Source organism: Arvicanthis niloticus, chromosome 1 (genome assembly GCF_011762505.2).
Source record: "Arvicanthis niloticus isolate mArvNil1 chromosome 1, mArvNil1.pat.X, whole genome shotgun sequence".
Lineage (NCBI taxonomy): Eukaryota > Metazoa > Chordata > Mammalia > Rodentia > Muridae > Arvicanthis > Arvicanthis niloticus.
The window spans coordinates 101,688,490-101,710,882 of NC_047658.1; the positions used below are offsets into that span (position 1 = coordinate 101,688,490).

Consider the following 22,393-nt stretch of genomic DNA (forward strand, 5'->3'; position numbering starts at 1 on the left):
CCCAGCACCTTACTTATACCTGGCTTTCCTCGGAGCCAGGACAGTCTGGGAAAATGGAACTTTTTAGGACCATACCAGGGAACACAGCATGTGCCAGAGGGCAGGTGGGACCAATGCAAGAAGGCAGTGGAGACAGCCCCCAGATGGTTCTTGCAAGGCAAGATAGACTACCCATTTCTATCTGGTCCCCTGCCTTGCTGTTCCCAGGCTCTGTGACCCCAAAAAGGTACAGAGAAGAAAGTCAAGGTGCTCACACAGCTCGGTGGTACTGGACAGGGTAAAGACAAGACTTGAGGACAGAAGAAACAAACACAGGCCCAGCCAACCCACTACCACCAGCCCCAACCAAAACCTAGCCTATCTGAACCTGCTGAACTAGAAGCTCATGTCCGTCTTTCCTCAACCTCACCCTATATATACACTGAGTCCTAACACAGGTCCTGTGTTTGAATGCCCCCTTCCTAATTTAATTTCAAATTCATTCACTACTGTGACAGGACTGAGAGACATTTAAGAGGTGATTAAGCCATAAAGGTTCCAGATTCTGTCATGTAAACAGGAGGCCCCTACCACTCAGCTTACCCTCCAGGCTTTCAGAATTTGATACCGTACAGGGGAACAAAGCCTTCTGCTCGAACTGTGAATAATATATCTGCTTATCATATATGACTCAAGTCTCAAGAATTCTGTTTGCAGCCAAATCAGACAAAGATGCCTCAGTACTGGTGATCGAATGATCCAGAAATAGAATCTTTACATAGAGAAAACATGTTTGTGTGTGAGGAAACCCTAAACCCAGTGGTAAATGGGATGTTTGTATCAGAAAAGGAAGAAGTAGACAGTAACACACACACAGATCCCTGTATATGTAAAATTACCTGAGGTAATTAAAAAGTTCAGCTCCGCATTCAAGACTGAGCTTTTAGCAAGGGTTCTCTATCAACAGTAGGGAGGGAGGGAGGGAGGGAGGGAGGAGAGTTCAGCAGTGCAATTCAGGTTTTATCCTGCTAAATCAGACTAATTCCTCTGTTTAGCATGCCTTGATTTCTGACAAGAAGGTCATCAGAGGTTAAGGAGAGCACAGGGTTGTTTTTTGTTCCTGCAGGGATTGTCTATTGGTCTTCCTCTCTTTGTCTTGCTCTGCCTCTTATCATGAGTCTTTTTCTCCTGTACCTGCTGTCTGTGCCTGCTCTTCTGGGCCACTGTGGCTTTGCCTGGAGTCACTGTGTCATGGTAGCTTCTCCATACTCCACACTTCTCTTCTAGTGTCTCTTATGTCTGGCATGGGGACAAAGACCATGTGTATGTCCCTACTTTCTGTTTGATAATGTTAGAGATCTGTGTGGGCAGGAGAGAGCAGGGAGGGGCATGTCCACTTAGCCAGGGGTACATACAGAGAAAGAAATTGTTGTGGCCTGGGCTGACCATCTCTGTTGTCTGCTGGCTCTGGGCTTACCAAGCTCACTCAGCGCTTGCTGACTTCTATGCTGTGGGGACTCCATGTAACACACCCACATAAATTAGGAAGTTCTAGGTTTGTGTGTGTGTGTGTGTGTGTGTGTTTGAGTGCGCACAGGAGCTAGTTAATGCTTTTAGTGAACAGTATTCCAAGATGCTGAGAACATTTCTACACAATAAAGAGCCACTCTCCCAATGGTCAGTATTCTCCAAAGTGGTGTAACCCTTGGGTTTTAAATGTGGGAGCATGGTCTAAGTTTAATGTTTATTAAGTGTTGGTGGTACTTGGTAATAGATGAACTTAGGATAAATAACTCTGGTAGCTCCGCTGACAACAGGGTTTGAGCGCACCCAAGCATCAGAGGACCGATGAGGATTGCTATCAGGACAGGACCGTGGCAGGCAAGCTTTGATGACCAAGAAAAGAGGCGAGAAATTAAAGATGTGGGTAGTCTAGTAGGATTGGCTCCAGCTGTCCGTTTGTGTGGACTCTGTTCACAACACCACACTCCTCCTGCTGCAGACTCCTGTCCATTCTCTATCAACTCACTATGTGTATCCCCTGCCTTGTTTCATCAAGACCTCCACCCAAGGACACCCCATGGCTGGTGTGTTCTTTATACTTTTCTTTACCAAGCTCATTGGATATTTCTGTGGTCTTCCAGATCTGGAACCCTGAAGTCTGAAAGGAGACTCTGTTGACATATATATATGTATGTATGTATGTATTAGCTCAAAAATCTACAAATGGAATCATTTTAATATGTGTTTTTCTCCAGAAATATGTAAATTAATAATTGCTTCATACATTATTCAAGAAAAACTTATTTTGTATCACCGATAGCTCTTGTAATCTTATATAAAGATATGCTAATGGATTTAATTAAAATAATTATGCTGAATAATGTAGCCTGAACTTTACCCTAAAATAGTATCTATTAATCGTCATCAGTAGTAATATTTTTAGGCAGAGAGACACTCACAGCATTAAACTGACTCTGGATAGAAAATGCATTTTTTGGGTTTTATTTTACAGTTTGTATTAAGTTAGCATTCTCATGAGAGCATGACAATGAAATTATGAGAACTATAAAATTTATTTCATTTTTTTTAACCTGAACTATTTTACTGATAAGAAAACTTTAAAAGCTTCTCTGGTCCTTCTGTGGTCCTTTTTATGGGTTTCTTGTTTCCGCCTCTGAAAGTTTGGTTTCTGTGTCTTCCCTGTCCATTTGCATCCTTTTGACCCCGTTCACCTTCTTCAGGGTTTTGATTGCAGACTACTCCGAATTCCTGATTACTCAGATATTATGAGATAAACCCGATTTTAGGAAGGATACTCGGCAGCCTGCCTGTCTCCTCAGAGATGCAGAAATAGCTTTTCCCGCAGCTATGGCTCTGTGTCTGGCACCATGTATCTCTTGCTTGCTTTCACTAGTCCTCAGTGGTGGGTCTGTCTTCTCTGTGTCTCTGTGTCTGTGTCTGTGTCTGTCTCTGTCTCTGTCTCTCTCTCTCTCTCTCTCTCTCTCTCTCTCTCTCTCTCTCTCTCTCTCTCTGTGTGTGTGTGTGTGTGTACCTGTATGTGCAGGTATATGTGCATGGTGGTCAGAAGTCAGCCTCAGGGTTTGTTCCATCAGGTAGCATCCAGTCTGGATTGTCTTTGAGACATGCTCTCTCACTGGCCTGGAGCTAGGCTAATTAGCTATTGATCCCCAGGAATCTGCTTGTCTTTTCCTCTCCAGTAATGAGATTAGAAGTACCATTACCCTGGTGCCCAAGGTTGGTTGGTTCTCTCTCTCTCTCTCTCTCTCTCTCTCTCTCTCTCTCTCTTTCTTTCTTTCTTTCTTTCTGCTTTTGTTTTAAGTTTGAGGGATTGAACTCATGTCTAACTGGGCCATCTCTGGAATCCTCATTGTACAAGCTTGTGTGTGGGACCTCAAGTGTCTGTTCTAGCCTCAGGATATTGCTGGGCCAGTGGATGTACAGGCTCAAGTGCATTCAGAGTTGAACTTGCCCATCAAGATGGACAGATTCAAAACTCCACCCAGGCAGAGAACCTCAAGTCTGGCTCAGATCTGCTGTGATACTTCTTTAGCTGTATTTCAAATCAAATGAGACGAAATAAGGGGCTTTTAAAAACTAAGCATTCACTTGTAAGTTCCCCTCTGACTTAATGAATAGGAGATGAGCATTCAGAAACAAAGTCAGTAGACTTGCCTGAATTCCTGCAGGGCCTTCTTTTCTTGGATAAAGCAGGTCACATGGTAGATGACCCATGGCACCCCAGCCCCATGGGATAGGTTGAGAGAGATGTCACCTTCACCCCCACCTCACTCAGCTCTCTTGGGAGCATCCCAGAGGCCTGTCTACCATCCCACTGCCCCCCCACCCTACATCCCCAGAAATGAGTGAGTGGTCTTCCACTGTGCAAGGTCCAGGACGCAGGAACAGCTGTGCTGAGGCCACCTTGAGGAGAGCTTGTCACATTCTGAGCAGACCTTTCTTCACTGATTGGCCCAAAATAATAAAAACCAAACAAATCCAGATGAAAATGGAGATGCCCTTTGTTACTCTCTAAGAACTCTGATTAGGTGGCTAAGATTTCCACTTACTTGAGACTCAGGGTAGAGAGCTGTGCTGTCAGGGTGAGTTAACATTTTCTGCATCTGCATGCTGTCCTGTGGCTTCTGTGGTGGTAGACCTTGCCAGAGTCTGTTGTGTACTGGGTATCTATTGACATCCTGGGACAAGCTTATCTGTTCATGACCTTTTTTTCCTCCCAGTGCACCCTGGAGACAGGTCCTGTTACCCTTAGCTCTACTACATGGTAGGATATTCACACTGCAGATGCTGGATTTCATCCTTGTTCCTAAATACCAGTCTGGAGCCTGCTCTCAGTTGCCCTGAACTGTCTCTCCTGTCCACTCTGTCGGTATCAGTGCACCTATGAGCATTCCCCTATTTTCTTTGGGTATCTCTTTAGGTAAGATTGCGTCCAGTGTCATCTGCTCACAGTGTCACACCCATGCCTTATCCCTCCTGTGTGTGCTGTCTTGGCTTTTTCTTGAAGTAGCCTCCCTGCCGCTTGACCAGGCCTGCCCTCAGAGCAATGATATCATGCTATAAGAGGACACTGATGCCTTCGGCCAAGCTTAAGCCAAGTTGTTAGCAAGCACTGGGTGGTCTTGATAAACCCCAGGATTTATTTAAAATGGGATAAGCAAGTTGTGGTCCTTTACCAGATGGTTCAGGGCTGGGAGAGAAGAAAGCAGAGCTCTTCACTATGGGCTCATAAGATATGGTAGTTTTCTCTCTTAGCTAAGCATGGTGACTGGCGTGGCTGGATGTGGAGAGGCAGGTGTTGTTTCAGGACCCAGTGAACACTGCAACAGGCTCACATTCTTTTAGGAGTCTTTGTGGTTGGCATTGCTTCAACAGAACAGAAGACATCCTTCTCTGTGAGGACATGTGCAAGCCACCTTTGTATTCCTGCCTGTAAGGATGTTTCTGGCTACTTAATCCAGTATTTCTGTGTCCTGGAGAGTAGGATCTAAGCTAGGGGTGGAGGCTAGACCTATTAACTGAGGTGTGTGTTTGTGTGTGGGGGGTGGCTGTTGCAGAAGGATAGTTAGTAGTGCACAAGCCCGTGAAAGCATATGGAGCTTTGTAGGTTTTGAAGAGGGTTCTTCAGATGGTCCAAAGCCCAGGAGCCCAAGGGAATTCTAGCCAGGTCACTTTTACTCCAAGAGCAGAAAATGTGTATTTGTGTATGTGTGTGTGTGTGTATGTGTGTGTGTGTGTTTGTGTGTATCTTTTTCTATTGAGAAATGAGCCAGAGGGTGTCAGAGCAGAGATAGGAGGCTAGCTAAAAGGCTGAGGCATTGGATGGGGTGTCTACATAAGGGAACAGGTGATAGGGTCAAGGCAAGTTTAATATCAGGTAGCTTGCAGAGCCTAGACTGAATGCCAACAGGGAATGAGAAAGCAGGATGCTTGGGCTGCTGCCCAAGTGGATAGCTGACAGTCAAGGCTGTGGAGTAAGCAGGTGTGCTATAGAACACCTTTAGGGTAGGTGTGAAGCTCAGGAGAAAGGGGTGTAGTGCCTGTCACGGGTAGAAGGAGGTGAGATCCTAGGTGGTCCTCCCACAGGTGGAAGGACCCCATATGGAAGATTGCATAGGGAATAGGGTCCTCCATAGGGTGCTGAGGGAAGAATAGAAAGAGAAGGGTTGACTGCGGCGTCCTGAGAATGTCACAGAAGACACCTCATGTCACAGCGCTTTAGATTTGTGGTCTCTCTCTTCTTCTTAACCCTTATTTCTTCTAAGAGAGAAGGTCTGTAATAATTGGTCTGATAAGCTGCATTCCAGGTTAATGGCCTCTGACCTGCTCAGCAGGCACGGAGTTCTTGGCACCTCTCTGGGGCATCCTTGGGTTGGGCAGTCTGAGACAGCCTCACTGGGGAAGCCTACTAGAATTCTGTCTCTGATTTGACATTCTGACTGTCCTGCTGAAATACTGAGCTGAATGGCTCAAGTCCACCATCAGAATGAAGATAGCCCAACAAGCCCTGTCTGCTTTGTGGCTGTCTGCTGCATCCTTTCGAAGTGGTTATGAAGTTGCTGCAGGCAGTGATTCTTGGTTGGCTTTGCTATAAAAGAGCCCATCCAAACCTGGATGTCCACAAACTGAATGAGATACTCTAAAAGACTTTGCAGACACTCATTATGAAATGTCACTGTAAATACTTTCTAGTTTTCTAGATCAAGTTTGAGGTAGTTGAAGCAGAACATTTGAAACCCGAAAGAAATGATTTTTTTATTTAGCGCCTTTTTTTTTCTTCAGTAGAAACATGGGGTTACTAATTGGAACCCCGATCTCTTTGGTGTTGAAAGGCAGTGCCAATACCTACGAAGAACAATGAGCACCCAAAATCTACAGGGGAGAGTTAGGGCACAAGTTGCTCACCGGTCCTGTGTGTTCTCATGGTTGTGTGTACTCGGCATGTGTGTAGAGGTTACTCTTCAGGTGTCATGTTTTTAGACAAGATTTCTAGTTGGTTTGGAACTTTCCCAGGTATGCTAGGTTAGGTAGCCAGTCATGTTCTAGGAATCTACGTGTCTCCACCACTCAATCTCATCCTTGCTGGGATTGTAGGTCCTCTGCCAAACCTGGCCTTTTACCCACATGCTGAGGATCTGAACTTGGGTCCTCACGCTTGCAAGGCAGGCACTTCACCTCATTAATTCTTGTAAAATTTGTGCAGACCGAATATGACAGCTTCACCAAACCAGCCTTGGAGCTAGAGGACTGCTTCAATCCCATCCAGTGGGACTCCATGCAGAAGGCTCTGGGCCTCACTCCTCCCCTTTCTATCAGTGGCACCATGCTCAGTGGCCCCCTCCAGAGGGTGTTGCTGCCATTTAGTGTATTAATTGGGCCAGGATGCCCACATTGGGTAAAGACTCCTGCCATGTGACTTACATCTGGCTGCTGAAGCCCTCTACAGTGGAGCACAGGTACATTCTCACTCAGATCCCCCTCTGTTCCCGTATGCTTCCATTCTAAATGTGGATATAGATGTGTAACATATTTCTAATGATTTTGAAAATTTAGGCCAGAGGCTGCTGCATAGGTCAGATTGGTCAGACTGGGACATTTGTAACATGCTCATATTTTTTTCTGTTACATGTCTGCCTCTGTAGGGAGGGGCTTCTGTATTTTCTGCCAACTGGCTTCTGTCATAGGCTAATCCTAATGCCAGACAGTTCTGGCACTTTCTACAAAGCTGTCATGCTGTCACATGGAAAAGCGCCAGCCACTGTGACATTCCCGCATTCTCTTTGGCATTCTCCCCCACTTTCACCTGTGCCATGCTATTTTGACTCTTCCAGAATGTTTAACAGATAGTTATATTCTCTGGCCTTCTGGGTCCCCTGTCTCACTTAGCCCAGTGCATCTGGGATCCACCCGACCGTGTGTGACTGTGGATTCTTATTTTCAGTGCCGCATAGTGCTTCACTGTATGCATTCATCTCTTGAAGGACTTTTGGGCTACTCCTTGTTTTATATTGATTATCAATAAATAAGGCTGCTGTGAATTATTACATGTAGAATTTCTGTAAATCTAATGCCCAGGGGTGCACTTGATGGGTCTTGTGGATTCTTCCTGTCTCACTGCAACAAGCTATCAAGACTGTTTCTAGATTTGTTTCCTTAGTTTTGCACTTTGCCTAGCGGTACAGGCGTGCTAAGCATCCCTGAAGACTGGCTTCCTTTTAGCAATTCTGTGAGATGGAGTGGTGCCTCTCTGCGGTTTTGCTTTCCATTCTCCTGATGGTAGTGGTGCTGAGATCTTCCTTCCCCTCCAGTCCCTCCACTCCCCTTGCGTTCCTTTCCTTTCCTCTCTTTTCTTCTTCTTTTCCTCTCTTCCTTCCTCCCTTCCTTTCTTTTCTTTCCCCCAGCTGCCCTTGATCTTGAACTCCTGATCGTCCTACTTTCTTTCAACTTGCACGTTCTGGGATTACAGGTGTGCACTACCGTGTCTAAACATCTCTGCAAATGCTTTGTTTACATAGCTTTCCTTGGAGAAGGGTCTCTCCTATCCCTTCCCCCCTTCATTTTTAAAGTGCTGAGTTTTCTGGTTTCTTATTGGACATGCTGGATTGGCTGTCAATCTCCGCCAGGTGAGTGTCTGCAGCCATCCTCTCCCTGGGTGTGACTCCTGCCTTGTTATCCAAACTGCACCGTACAGAAATGTGGCTCTTTGTTTTGAGTGTTTGATTTTATAGACTGCAGTTATTATTGTGAGAAATTTTAGCTCGGCCCAAAGTCACACACATTTTCTTTTAAAAGTTTCGTAGTCTAAGTTTATCATTTAACATTTAAAGTTAACCCGTGACTCATGTGTGAATCTGAAATGAATTCATTTGGAGATGCTTTTGGAGAATTGGTGCCTTTGGTACAAATCCCTTGGACTGTATATATTCAGGGAGATACTATAGCAGTGAGCCCTGCCCCTTTGTTTGGGATGGGTAACACTGATTTCTGTCATATTTTCTGGCACTGAGATGGAGTTGGGGGTGGCACAATGATTCCCTGCCATGTTTTCCAATACTCTATGTGTATTCCTGCTAGCTTGTCCATTTGCTTTTGAGCTTTTTTACAGTTCTTTGAAGAAAGTAACCTGAGTCAGATGACATCAGAAGCAGAGCTCTGTGTGGCACACATGCAACTTAGAGTCACAGATAGAACATGGCAGAGTCAGATCAGAAAACTGATGTAGCGGGATGTAGCCATGGGGAAAAGTCTCAAGCTTCTCCCGAATTCACAGTTATATTTAATGTTGTCCAACACTCACTGTGAATAAGGCAAAAGTCACTAGCATGTATTGTGTATTTCTTCCTCTGACCCACAGAAAGCCTCCTAGATGTAAATATAAAGGATGTGAGGGTTGCAAGTGTCTCTGTGGCAGTGTACTCCTTGGGTGTGTCCTTGGGATTGCTAGAGTTGGGTCATATGGTGTTTCTACTAAATTTTTAAATTACATTTCTCCATCTATCCATTTATCTAGTTTGTTTGTGTGCGCATGCATGTGTGCATACACACTTGCCAGGAGGTATGTATGGAAGTCAAAGGGAAACTTACAGGAGCTAGTACTGGCCTTCTATCATGTGAATCCTAGGGATTGATTAGACTCAGGTCATCAAGCTTGACAGCAAGAGCCATGACTCCACTAAGTCATCATTTTGGCTCACTTCCGCTTTGAACTTTTGTGGAAAACTTCCCAGCACCTTCCATAATGGCTGTGCCATGTTACACTCTGTCTGTCGTGAAGAAGGTTCTTGTTTCCCTACATCCTCACTAAGATTGCTCTTGTCTCTGTCTTGGTGACAACCATTCTGACTGGGTAAGAGGGAACTCAAAGAAGTCTTAATTTTCCTTTCTCTGATGGCTAGGGATGTTGAACACTTTTAAAGATACATATTGGACACTCATTTTTCTTCTTTTGAAAACCACCCTTTCATTTCTTTAGCCCATTTGTTAACTGGCAGTCCTGTTGATTGGCAATGTTTTGTTTGTTTAATTTCTCACAAAAGCAAAGAATTCAACAGATGACTGGATAATGAAATTGTGGTTTATGTACCTAGTCGGATTTTATTCAGTAACAGAAAAATAAAATCATGCATGTTGAAGGGAAATGGATGGATCTGAAAAATATATTAAGTGAGGGGACCCAGAATTAAAAAGACAAATATTGCATGTTGTCTCTCTATGGGGAATCCCAGCTTAAAACACACACACACACACACACACACACACGTATGTACATACATACATATGTATGTATATTTGTAAGTATATATGTATGTATACGTATCTATGTATGTAGATAAGAGTGAGTGTGGATGTATGCTGTGGACCACAGAGGAGATCACTAGAGGAGGAGGAGGGAGGAGATTGGGCACATGAGGCAGGAAGGGAGGAAGGAGGCCTTGGGGCAAGCAGAGTCGGGATCAGTCAGGGGATGGAAGAGAAAGGGGGAGGATAACAAAAATGTTGTACTGAAAGTTAATATTGTGTAAGCTAATTTAAATGTTTAAATAAAGTATTTGAGTGGGCAGGTCTTTCGTGGTGAATGGTAGGTCATAGACCCTGTCCCTGCACTCGCACTGTGAGGTTCTGGACTTTCTAGAACAGAGCTTCTTAACCTCTTTGTACTAGCAGTCCCCTTTCTCCTGAGGAATTTTGAAGTGATCCCAGTTATTCAGGAAGGTAAAACAGGTATCCAAATGAATCAGATACTGAGGATACATCACTAGAAATTTATTTGAAAACAATTACTGGGCATACATAGAGTTTTCCCACTCATCAAAGAGGAAAGCAAATCTGCATATTAATGATATACATGTGCTTGTTTGTATATCTCAATACAGCTCAAATATATGCTACTGAGATCCATGCTGAGGAGTGATGGCAGGAAAATATCACACGTCATTCCTACCTGTAAATTAAGGCAGTATATTTCTGCAAAGGCAGAAAATATTATTACAGTAAAAATACCATGATTCATTAACATGTAATAGTTTGGGATCTGAACTGACCATTTTCCTTGTGCATGGCTCCTTACTCATGTGTGGAGTGATAACCTGCCCAGTGCACAGTGGCCATGGTGTGTGTACAGAGCCAGGCCTGTAGTGAAGTCCTGAAATGTAACATGGGCAGACACAGCTGGAAACACACACTGTTTCCTGGCATGTTGCATCGTGGGGAGCCGACAGAAAGTGGATATCATCCTTGCAGCCATCTTGAGCTATATACCCTCATAAGAGACTTGATTACAATAGCTTACAACAGCTGAGCACACTCTGATAACATCTTGTTTTAGATACCCAGATCTTCCCTTGGGTGTGTGAGACTTAAAGGTGTGATTTAGAGCTGAGACTTAAGGGCAAGACTTAAGGGCGTGACTTAGAGGTATGGCTTAGAAGTGAGACTTATAGAAAGGCAGAGGCAGACAGAAGAAAAGAACAGATTATTATTAAGTATTAGGCACTTGGAGTAGGCACTTGAGACTCGAGACAGGCGAGTAGGAATTAGGCATTGAGGAAGAAGACACTTGGACTAGAGAACTCAGAAGAAGAATTATTAGGTATTAGGCACTTGGCACTTGGAGGAAGAACTTGGAATTAAGTATTAAGTATTGGGCACTTGGAAGGGAGCTTGGAAAGGAGAAAGAACTTGGAGGCACTAGGGACTAGGAACTAGGGACTAGGAACTCAAGACTTGGGACTTGGGGAGAAGAAGAGAGACTGAAGAACAAACGGGATTGAATCAGACTCTGGTCTCCATTCCTCGAATCCATCCTTACTCTCTCTCTTGCTGAACCCCGACCCGCAGACCAGAGCAGCCTGGGGCAGTGCGGGCTCTAACAATTTAGCCCCCAAGGCTTTTGGCAGTTCGGGTTCCAACATTGATAGAGTGGTCCCCGACACTTTGGCCTCCAAATGTGGGGTAGCTCAGGCAGCAACATTTTGGCCCCCAACGTGGGACAGAGCGGTTCTCAATAATGCATGCTTGATGTTGAATCAAGTTTTTGGTCCTGTATGTGCCCAAAAGTTTTACAATGGCCAGACGTCTTCAGCCCTTCATATTAGGGTATGGGGACCCAGGTGGAGGCACTGCCTATAGTTTAAGAAGCCGGAAGACACAGAGATGAAGGCCAGAGATGACTGCTCAACATGGTTTTCCACTAAAGGACACAGACAGCGGAAAGATACCTTTGGAGTAGAACAGAACTGTGTCTGTGGAGACCCACAGAGGATTTGGTGAAAGGGTACTTTCGTAGGGGACTGGTCTTCATTTTGTTTTAGTTAGAGACAAACATTTCTGCTCAGCTCACAGTGTGGGCACTTAGTTTTACAAGTTATGCTTATTGGCAGCCATTAACGTTACTTTTCCGCCCCTTTGGCCCTTGGCATACTTGCATGTATGTTTAAAGGGCAGATCATTTGGTCTTGGATAACCAATTATAACCACTTGGTATGGAAGACCATTTCTTCTCCTGTGCATTCCTTAGTCACTTGTGTTTTTTGTCTAGGGTTGAGACCCCATGAGCTTCCCCATTGGCTTTAGAATGCCTATTGGTGTTGTCTTTGTTCAGGTAGCCATCCATGGTGGTAGGACTGTTCTGGCAAACTCTCTGTTTTGTGACCCTTACAATCTTTTCACCCTCTTTTCTGTAGTACTTTTTTTTTTTTTTTTTTTTTAAAGCATGTGGACACAAAAGAAATGCCCATTTTAGGGGAATGTGATTTTGTTTTGTTCATTTGTCATTGTGTTGAAGCCTCATCAGGAAGCAGTGTTTCTCATTTTGGATTTTCCGTGGACCTTTACCAGAATTACAAGATTATGTTAATATTTGCCTACCTGAATTCCTCTCAACACCCCTGTTTCTGGTTTGCAGGGAGCAGCACTGAAGTACTTGCCGACAATCGTCAACGATGTGAAGTTGGTGTTTGATCCCAAGGAGCTCAGGTAAGCTTCCTGGAAACAAACATTTGCTGTGCAGCTTGTTGTCAGAGCATTGAGTTTGGAGGATGCCATAGGCTACCTCAGACCTACAGAGGTCAATGCCCTGGAGTGTGTGGAATCGGAGCTGTGGATTCAGTCTTTCTATGGAGAAGGCTTTACTTGTCAACAGCTACTATTTTGTTGTTGTTGTTGTTGGAAAATGGTTTGCAGTACAACAGGACTATGACCCAATGTTGTCTCAGTTTCTTTGTCTATGGCTGTGATAAAATACCCCAGCAAAAACAATACGAGGGAGAAAGTGTTTATCATGGCTCATGGTTCAAGTTACTGCCCATCATGGTGGGGACATCAAAGCACCAGGAGCTAAAGGTGGTGTTGCATCCACAGTCAAAAAGTAGATGGCAAGGAATACATGCTAATGCTCAGGTCATTTTCTCCACTTGATGAAGTCTGGGAGCTCTGCCCAGGGAGTTGCTTCACCCACAGTTAAAACCAGTCTTCCCACATAAATTAATGTCATCAGGACAACCCTTTATAGGCATGCTCAGAGACCTGTCTCCCAGGTAATACTAGCTCCTGTCAGATTGACAGTTAACGCTAACCAACACAGCCAAATTTTCCATTTTATATACTTCAGTGTTTGGGTTTTAATATGTGGTTGCAGGCTTAGTTTGAATTTTCAGCACCTACAAAAATTATATGGGACTTTTTCTCTTCTCCTGGTAGTTCTCACAGTATTAGGGGACAGGACAATTTCTCTCTCTGAGACCTCCTAAATGAAAGGCTCTGAGGCAAAGGTATCATGGCCAGAAGTTACCATCTATGATGATGATGATGAAGAACCCTCTTAGGGGGTGGTCATTGGGAATTCAGAGTGGAGTATTAGTGTAGGAACCAGATTTTCCCTTCTCAGTATGTGCCCCCTTCCAGTGCTCTTTGCCGTATAATCCACAGATCTCATGGCTTTCTGACAAGTGCTTTGATGGCGTGTTTAGCCTTTGATACCACATGTGAGCCCAACAGCTCAGTACACCTGCTTTGTGCTTGACACAATGAACTATGTGTAGGAAATAACAGCATTTGTACTAACCAGACCCTCCAAATATCTGAGAGGACATTTGTCCCTGAGGGGTCATTTTTCCTTCACATTATATCCACCCTAAGCCATTAATGTCTTGAAACTGAAGGGCAAGAGGCTCCACGACAGCACTGGCTCTGATTTACCTGAGATTTAGTGTCCAAAAGGGACATACTTATTTTCTGTTTCCAGGGCATTGACATTAGGGTTCTAGCTTAGCAAGCTCCTAATGATGAAAGAAAAACCCTTGTGACCCAGGATGTTGGTGTTCCCAACTGTGTTTCTGCAAAGACCTTTTCTTGGAGTGTGATTTTAAAGGGTGTACCCTGGACCAGCCCCACACATGACTTCTATACTTGTTAGATGTCAAACCCTGAGCTCTTCCTGAATCATCTTAACTAGACATGACAGCTAATACCTGGTTTTCATGAACCTTCAAGGGATTCAAGTGGATATTTGAGAAGCAGACGGCTGGAGATAGTGAGAGGATGTGGAGAAGCTTGTCTGGTGTGAACCAGACCCATGGCCAGTCTTGGCCTTTGACAGCCCATGGAAGGACACCATCCCTGCTTGTGATTGGCAGTTGTAACATGAATTTGGAACTCTGAGGAAGACTATTTTTTTCTGTCTTCTACCTCCATTTTGTGCCTACATGTGCTTCTTTAATACTTTCTCTACCAGCTTTACAAATGACCTTAAAAGTCACATATACACAAACACACACACACACACGCACACACACACTTCATATTTAGAAAATCAATTTATGTTTTTTCTTCTTTCCTCTGTTTATATGTGGTGTGCATGCTCTTATGAATATTAGAACACCCATGTCACCCACCATATGTGGTGAGTATATGCCTCTGTGTGTGTGTGTGTGTGTGTGTGTGTGTGTGTGTGTGTGTAAGCTCAATAATGATGTGAATTTTTGTCTCTGTTGCTTTTCATCTTGTTGCATAGGCTAACATCAAACCAGTGCTCTAGCATGCAGAATCTAATTGGTGCACTGGTTTGATGTTAGCCTAATTTGGCCTGTCCTTGGTAACTCAGCTAGTGAGTGCCACAGGTGCAAGTTGATTGTGGTCTTTTTGATTACAGAGAACAAGTCCTAGTTGATCGTGTCCAGTTTTCACCATTAGAGAACATGCTAGGATATTTGGGAAGTTTCTCCTCTTTTGATTATTATAAATAATGCTGCTTTAAGTCTTGTATAAGTTTTATATATGTGTACACATCATAGATTATATAATATATAACACATTATAACATTGCTTTTACATTTTTAGGAAATCCTCAAGTGACCTGGCCCCTTTCCTTTCCATCCTATATAGCTTGAAGGATCTAATTTCTTTACATTTTTACCAACTCTTATCATTATATGTAATTTGACTTTTACCCACTCAGTCTATTGTAAAGCACATCCAATGTTTTAAAACACAGATTCCCAGGGTGGTATTTGGGCCTGGATTCTATCAAGGCCTCTATCAATCCTGGTTTTGACATTTCAGAGCCATTTCCTACCCTGGTGATTCTGTGCCGTCTTGGGACAGCATGGGTTGCTCGGCTGGCTATGCTTCTAAACAGTGTCACTTGCCTTTCTCCTCATAGCAAAATGTTCACGGAATTTATCCTGAATGTTCCCGTGGGCTTGCTGACTGTCCAGAAGCTCTACTGCCTGATTGAGATTGTTCACAGTGACCTCTTCACACAGCATGGTGAGTGGATCCCTGGGAATTAAAAAATCAGTTGGTTGTTCACTCAGTTCTCTTAGTTGCCCTAAGGAGGAGAGGTGGCTCCCAATTAAAACAGCTTGCTTGCTCTAGGCAGGCTTTGGCCCTTTCAAGAGAATGGCAACTGTCATACTGTATAGGTAATAGGCCATTGAGAGTGGAGGGGGAAGAGTGGGTTCGTAATTTGGGAGCACATCAGTGCCCTGTATAATCAGCATACATTGTAGCTCTTAAAACTTGCCATTGTCTGTCCTGGGGAGGCAATCACTTACATCCTAGCAGTGATTGCAAGGGGGAAAATAGCCAGTTTTCTTTAAATTTAGAAGTAATGGCTCTGTCTTATTCTAACTCCTGGGTTTTGACAGGGCTTCCTCCAATTTCATTCCGAGTCATGAGGACCCTAAAGACTCTTGCATCCCAAAGAAACCTTCTCTTCCTCTTCATTAGCTTCCCCTCCCTTTTGATTAATCATTTTCTATTTGGACAGATTGAATTAATATTTTACACCTGCCAAGCAATTTTATTGAAAGCTCAAAACCTTTGCATAATCTCCAACCTCCCTCATTTATCGGGGCCAAGTTGAGGTCTAGTGGGTGACAGCCTGTCTGTGTAACACAGATTTATTCTCTTCCATTTTTGACCAGATGGGTTAGTGGCTCAATTCTTTTCCTTCTGTCCTCAAGCAATGAGCTGTTTCTTCTCTCTCCTGGGCTGTTTGGGCGAAAGTGTCGTCTCCATCAGTCCTGCTACTGTGCGCCTGAGCTGTGTGTTTGCTGCTTTGTCTGTTTGGATCTAACCTTGAGAATGCACATGTGTGTAGGGATTGGGCTTGATCCTTCAGCTGAGTGGAAGTGTTCCACCCCATCCCCTACAAAAGGATGAACTCAAATGTAGTGACTTTCTGAAGCACCTTTCCTCACACTCCTTTCTGGGGTGGAGTCCCCTTATATCATTTATGAAAGTCCTTATTGCCTAACACTCGAATCACGTGATCTAGATGGAGCTCTTAGTTCTGACTTCCACAATTCAGGCTATTACTCAAGAAAGTAAATGGTGTGATTTCCTAGGTGTCTTCATAAGCTATAGGATGCCATGGGGACCATAGAATGCTGCTAAGATGGTGATCGTTGGGGACATTGCAATCAGGCATTTCCTTGTTGACTACAACTGAAGCCAGAACAAATACATTTCTGCCCCGATTTATATTTGAGTCTTATTTGGTTCGTTATTAGTGAAATGTGCTAACAGCCCTGTATTTGTGTGCATTCTCTTCTCAATTGTTCCACATTCTCACATGCTCCACCCACATTCCTCCATCCCTCCCACGCTTACAGGCAACCAGCACTCCTTCCGTTTTGTTTGTTTGTTTGTTTTTTGTTTTTTGTTTTTTTTTGTTTTTTGTTTTTTGTTTTTTTTTTGTTTGTTTTGTTTTGTTTTGTTTTGTTTTTGCTGCTGAGATAAAATATCTTAACAAAAGCATCTTAGACAGGTCAAAGGCATGATTCCCTCTGGGGGAAAGATTGACACCACTGGTCATATTGCAGCTAAAGGCAGGAAGCAGAGATAGATGGGCCCTAGTGCATGGCTCATTTTCTCTTCTTCATGTATTCTAGGACCCAAGTTTGGAGGGTAGTGCTGCCCACTATTAGTGTGGGTCTCCCACATCATTTAGCATAATCCACATAATTCCCCCCTTGGTGTGCCTGGAGGCTTGCAGCCCAGGTGATTCTAGACTCTGCCAAGTTGACAGTTAACACTAACTCTTACACCCCAAAGCCATATGTCTTCATGCCCCTCACCCTTCTTGGTCTTATTCTCTACTCCCCATACCACCCCTGTGTTTCTAGACATGTAACACCCCACTCACATAGCCTGGATCCCCAGTCACCACCACTGCCATTAGAAGTATCTTCATTGAATGAATACTTTTTGCCAACTGAGTCAGCTTCTCTCTCTCTCTCTCTCTCTCTCTCTCTCTCTCTCTCTCTCTCTCTCTCTCTCTTTCTCTCTCTCTCTCTGTGTGTGTGTGTGTGTGTGTGTGTGTTTCTGTCTCTCTTCCTCTGTCTGTGTCTTCCCTTCCTCCCTCTCTGGATTATGAAATTTATTAGGGAATTTCAGAGCACCACAGTAGGACTGTATACCCTATTGTAAGTGGGGTTTGTGTTCAGAGCGGTTGTGATAAGGGGGATGTTTAAAGACAAACACCAGGAGGACCACAGGAGGTATTTGAAAACACGATTGCCCTTAGCTACAGTGAGTGGTGATAAGTGTCCTCATTGCAGACTATTGACAGGTGTGGAAATATGTTTTCTGGATGTACTTCTGTGTGAAGTTTGGTTGGCCTCAGTGCAGGATTCTGGCTATGGCACAATTTTTCATCACAGTCATGATGAGGCAGTCTTGTATATAAACACCTCCTTCCTCACCTTCTGATTCTTTCTTTCTTTCTTTCTTTCTTTCTTTCTTTCTTTCTTTCTTTCTTTCTTTCTTGTTTGGATTGACACAATAGCTTCTAATCTGATCCTAAAAAGCTTCTCCTCCTCTTCCTCTCTTTCTCATCTTCCTCCTCCTCTTCTTTCTCTGTTTGCTCTCTTCCTCTCTTTCTTCCTCTTTCTCTATTTTTTCTCCTTCTCTTCCTCATCCTCTTCACTTTGGTGAAGATTTTCTTCTGAAAACATTGTTGATTGGGATATTTAGAATTTGATTATCTGTCTCTGCTGGGGTGGAGATCCTAGTTACTCAGCTGAACCACATCAAAGCAGAAGTGACTGGTGATGGAGAATCTAGCATCTTCCCTGGGGTTCATGGTTAAGTTCAGCCTATCTGTCCTGAAGGTTGCTAGAGATTGGGCTGGATTATCCACTTAAGAGCTGAAGGAACTTGTGTAGAATCATGATACACAACAGGTGCAGGGCTGGTAGAAAATATAAAATGAAGCACACCGGAGCAAAACAAGTGAGGACTTTAGAAAATATCACCTATCCTTTAGGTTATATTAATTTTTTTGTCAAAGATAGTCAAAGACAAACCAGTTTGTGAACTACACAGCTTATTCTTCCCAGAAAGTTGTGTCAGAGGTTCCCCCCACTCTCACCCCACCAGTGAATCTGATTTTAAGTGTTTCAGAGAAGAATCAAAACTATGGCTGAAAAAAAAAAGACATAATATTCATAGTTTAAACTTTGATGAGAGTTTAGCAATTGACATGGTTTAGTTATTTTTATTGCACATATCGTTTTAAGATAACAGTCATGACTGACAGCCTCACAATAGGACCTTCAGGCTCTTATAAATTTTATATGATCTTTAGAACATTTTCATTAAAAATAAATACCAAGCATCATGGGAAAATAATAGTCATTTGTTTATCCTGCTCTAAAATAATCACCCAAAAGAATCTAAAACAAACACATACTTAATAACCCTCCACCCTTATTCATACCTGTAAACCTAGCTCTCTGAATGCTGAGGTAGAACTGCCATGAGTTCTAGGCCATTCTGGAAAACGTTGAGTGTGATACACTATCTCAAAACAAAGAACCCAACCAACCAGCCAGCCATGCACACCAACCAACCAACCAGCCATGCACACAGAACACACAGCCAGCCATGTACACCGAACACTCAGCCAACCATGCACACAGAGCAACCAACCAGTCATGCATACAGAACACATAGCCAGTCATGTACAAAGAACACACAGCCAGCCATGTACACAGAACATACAGCCAGCCATGCACACAGAACACACAGCCAGCCATGCACACAGAACACATTGCCAGCCGTGCACACAGAACATACAGCCAGCCATGCACACAGAACACACAGCCAGCCATGCACACAGAACACACAGCCAGCCATGCACACAGAACACAAAGCCATGCATACAGAACACATAGCCATGCACACAGAACACACAGCCATGCACACAGAACACCACTGCTGCAGCAGCCACAACAGCTTACAAGTGCTCTTAAGATTCCATATTTTCTCTTAAATAATCAAGAGTGTAATAAAGATACCAGAAAAGACAGGAAATCATCTTGATAAAACAGTCTTTGGGCAGATTTATGTTACGAAAACTTGTAGGTTTAAATACTCAGAATTGGATTTTTTTTTAAAAATATCAGTTTGTCAATATTTGGATTTAAAATATACTTTACATGTTTTAAATAAATTAAAGCTACCCTACTCCGCAGAAATTACCTTGGATTTGATGAAAATGTCACAAACTTACTAAGACTTTTCTTTTTTAAATCTTTTTTGACACAGGGACTCTCTATGTAGCTCTGGCTCTCTCAGCATTCCTTATATAGATCAGGCTAGCCTGGACCTCACAGAGATCCTCTTGTCTCTGCCTCTTGAGTGCTTTGAGTAAAGGCATGTGTACCACGTCCAGCCTTCTGTAGACATTCTACAATTTATGTTTCTATTTCCTCCCAGTCATGGGTCTCTACCTTCCTGTCCAGATGTGTACCACGTCCAGCCTTCTGTAGACATTCTACAGTTTATGTTTCTATTTCCTCCCAGTCATGGTTCTCTACCTTCCTATCCAGATGTGTACCACGTCCAGCCTTCTGTAGACATTCTACAGTTTATGTTTCTATTTCCTCCCAGTCATGGTTCTCTACCTTCCTATCCAGAGCAACTGAGCTATTCTAATTTTATAGTAAAAAGTTTGATTTTTTTTCATTAAAAAGTCTTTTTCAAATCTAAAACAATCCTCTTTTTAAATATCTCTGAACCAAAATATTTCTTTGTGTTTGTTATAACTTTGTTCACTTCTTTCTATCTCAAAAGCTGTTTCCTTTCTTAAATTTACATATTATGATATTTCTTAAAATGCTCAGATTTATATAAAATTAGTCCCTTTCTCAATAAAATATTTACATTTTATAAAGTTTTTATTTTTTGTGTCCTTTTATATATAGTTACATGTGTGAACTAGACTTTTCTACTCTTCATAGCCTTTCTTTTTAGCAAGAAGTTAGACAGAAAGCCATCTTGAATTGATATTTATATTTGCTCATGAACCTATTGTCTCAGGTTCTTTTCTGTTGCTGTGATAAAATACTCTGAGAAAAGCAGCATAAGAGAGAAAAGGTTTATTTAGCTCACAGGTCCAGGTTCCAGTCCAGCATGATTGATGGACTGGGCCACCTGGAGTTGGAAGCAGGGGGCCATAGTGCATTCATAGTCAGAAGAAAGGAAAGAGCCCAGCTCATTGTCTCTACTCTTACAGCTAGATCCTACCCACAATTAAAATGGGTCTTCCCGCATCAGTTAATGTAATCAGGACAGTATCTCAGAGGCCCACCCATAGGCTAGCTCAGTCTAGATAACCCACTGATTCTCAATCTTCCTAATGCTGCAAGCCCTTAATGCAGTTTCTCATGTCATGGTGACCGCCCAAACAATAAATTATTTTTGTTGTTACTTCATAACTATAATTTTGCTGTGGTTATGAATTGTAATGTAAATACCTGATATGCAGGATAACTGATATGCAACCCCTGTGAGTCAGTTGTTTGACACTGCCCCTCCCCCCAAAGGTGTCAAGACCCACAGGTTGATAACCAGTGAATAGTCATTGACCACCTAGACTCCCTTCCCAAGTGATTCTAAACTGCCAGGTTGACAGTGGAAATCAGCCATTACGCCCACACGTGTAGTCTTTTCAATAGAACATATGAAGACAAATACCTTTTAATTTGCACCTAGAAATACTCCTCTATTTTTCTTAATTTATTCATTGTGAGCAATTTTTCATGGTTTACTTAAGAAAACTGAGAAATCACATACACTTCCTCACAGTCCCACTCCCCAACTCCCCGACCCCAAAAGGAAAAACTCAACCTGACATTTCTTTTCTTGATACACAGGAAGTTCTTTTGCTAACTAGGCTATCTCCCCAGCCCCAGCCATCGAGCAGCCATGTCTAAGAATCCTTCTCTCACACCCTTCCGGCCCCCTATGCCAACTCTGGGTTTTCAATGATGGGGATTCCTCCATCCTGCTTCCCACAGCTCTTGGTTTCCATGTTGTCAGTGAGCAGCAGCTGTAAAGTACCAGTAAACTGTCCTCCTCCTTCACTGAGTGTTGGTGTGAGGACGACCTTAGTTACGTATCATAGGAGATTTTTTTTGTTCATTTGTTTGCAAAACTTGTGCATGCAAATGTGACTCCTGTTGAATAAGTACCTAAAACATGCAATCTTTAGTTACAAATATTTAAAGCAGAATTTCTCCTAGGGATATGTTTCCAGGAAAATCCTCCTTCCCCTTCAAATGTTCTCTCTTTCTTCTGCTACTGGGAAGCTTGAAGGGACCCCGCTGCCCATGTCCAGTGCTCATCTCAACCTGGCTGTCAGGTGACTACCTCTTCCCATTTAGCTGTGATGTCTATTTCCACTCTTGTTTTCTGAGTCTCATTTTCATACACTGTCTTGGGTTTTCTTTGAACCGAGCAACATATAAATAAGTGATTTGAGTTCAAAATGAGTTAATGCTAACCTTTAAAATAATCCATCGTTTTAAATATATAGTGCCATACTTTTGACTCTCTCTGTGTATATATACATGCATCTGTATATATGAGTGCAAAAGCCAGTGTGTGTGTGTACATGCATCTGTATATATGAGTGCAAAAGCCAGTGTGTGTGTATGTGTGTGTGTGTGTACATGCATCTGTATATATGAGTGCAAAAGCCAGTGTGTGTGTGTACATGCATCTGTATATATGAGTACAAAGGCTAGTGTGTGTGTGTGTGTGTGCATGTGTATGTGTGTACACATAAATCTGTATATATGAGTGCAAAGGCCAGTGTGCTTGTGTGTGTGTGTGTGTGTGTACATGTGTATGTGTGTACACATAAGTCTGTATATATGAGTGCAAAAGGCAGCATCTGGTGCATTCCTCCATCACTCTCTACCTTAGCTTTTGAGACAGTCTCTCACCAAACATCAAACGTGTTTCTTTTGTTACATTTTGTCATTGGCCCCCTAGGCACCTTCCTGTTTTTGTCTTCCCAGTTCTGGGATTGGCAGGCACATGTGGCCATGCCTAGCTCCTTATGTGGGGGCTGGGTCCTCAT

General features: G+C 43.1%; 1 protein-coding gene across 2 annotated transcripts in view; it reads left to right on the top strand.

The window, feature by feature from the left end:
* Dock1 (dedicator of cytokinesis 1) overlaps positions 1 to 22,393 on the top strand; it is a 503,223-nt gene that overhangs the window by 169,088 nt on the left and 311,742 nt on the right. For both annotated transcript variants that reach the window (XM_034495028.2, XM_034495020.2), the window contains exons 24-25: positions 12,425 to 12,495; positions 15,179 to 15,285. In XM_034495028.2, the coding sequence (XP_034350919.1) occupies positions 12,425 to 12,495; positions 15,179 to 15,285 (178 nt within the window). The remainder of the gene's footprint in view (positions 1 to 12,424; positions 12,496 to 15,178; positions 15,286 to 22,393) is intronic.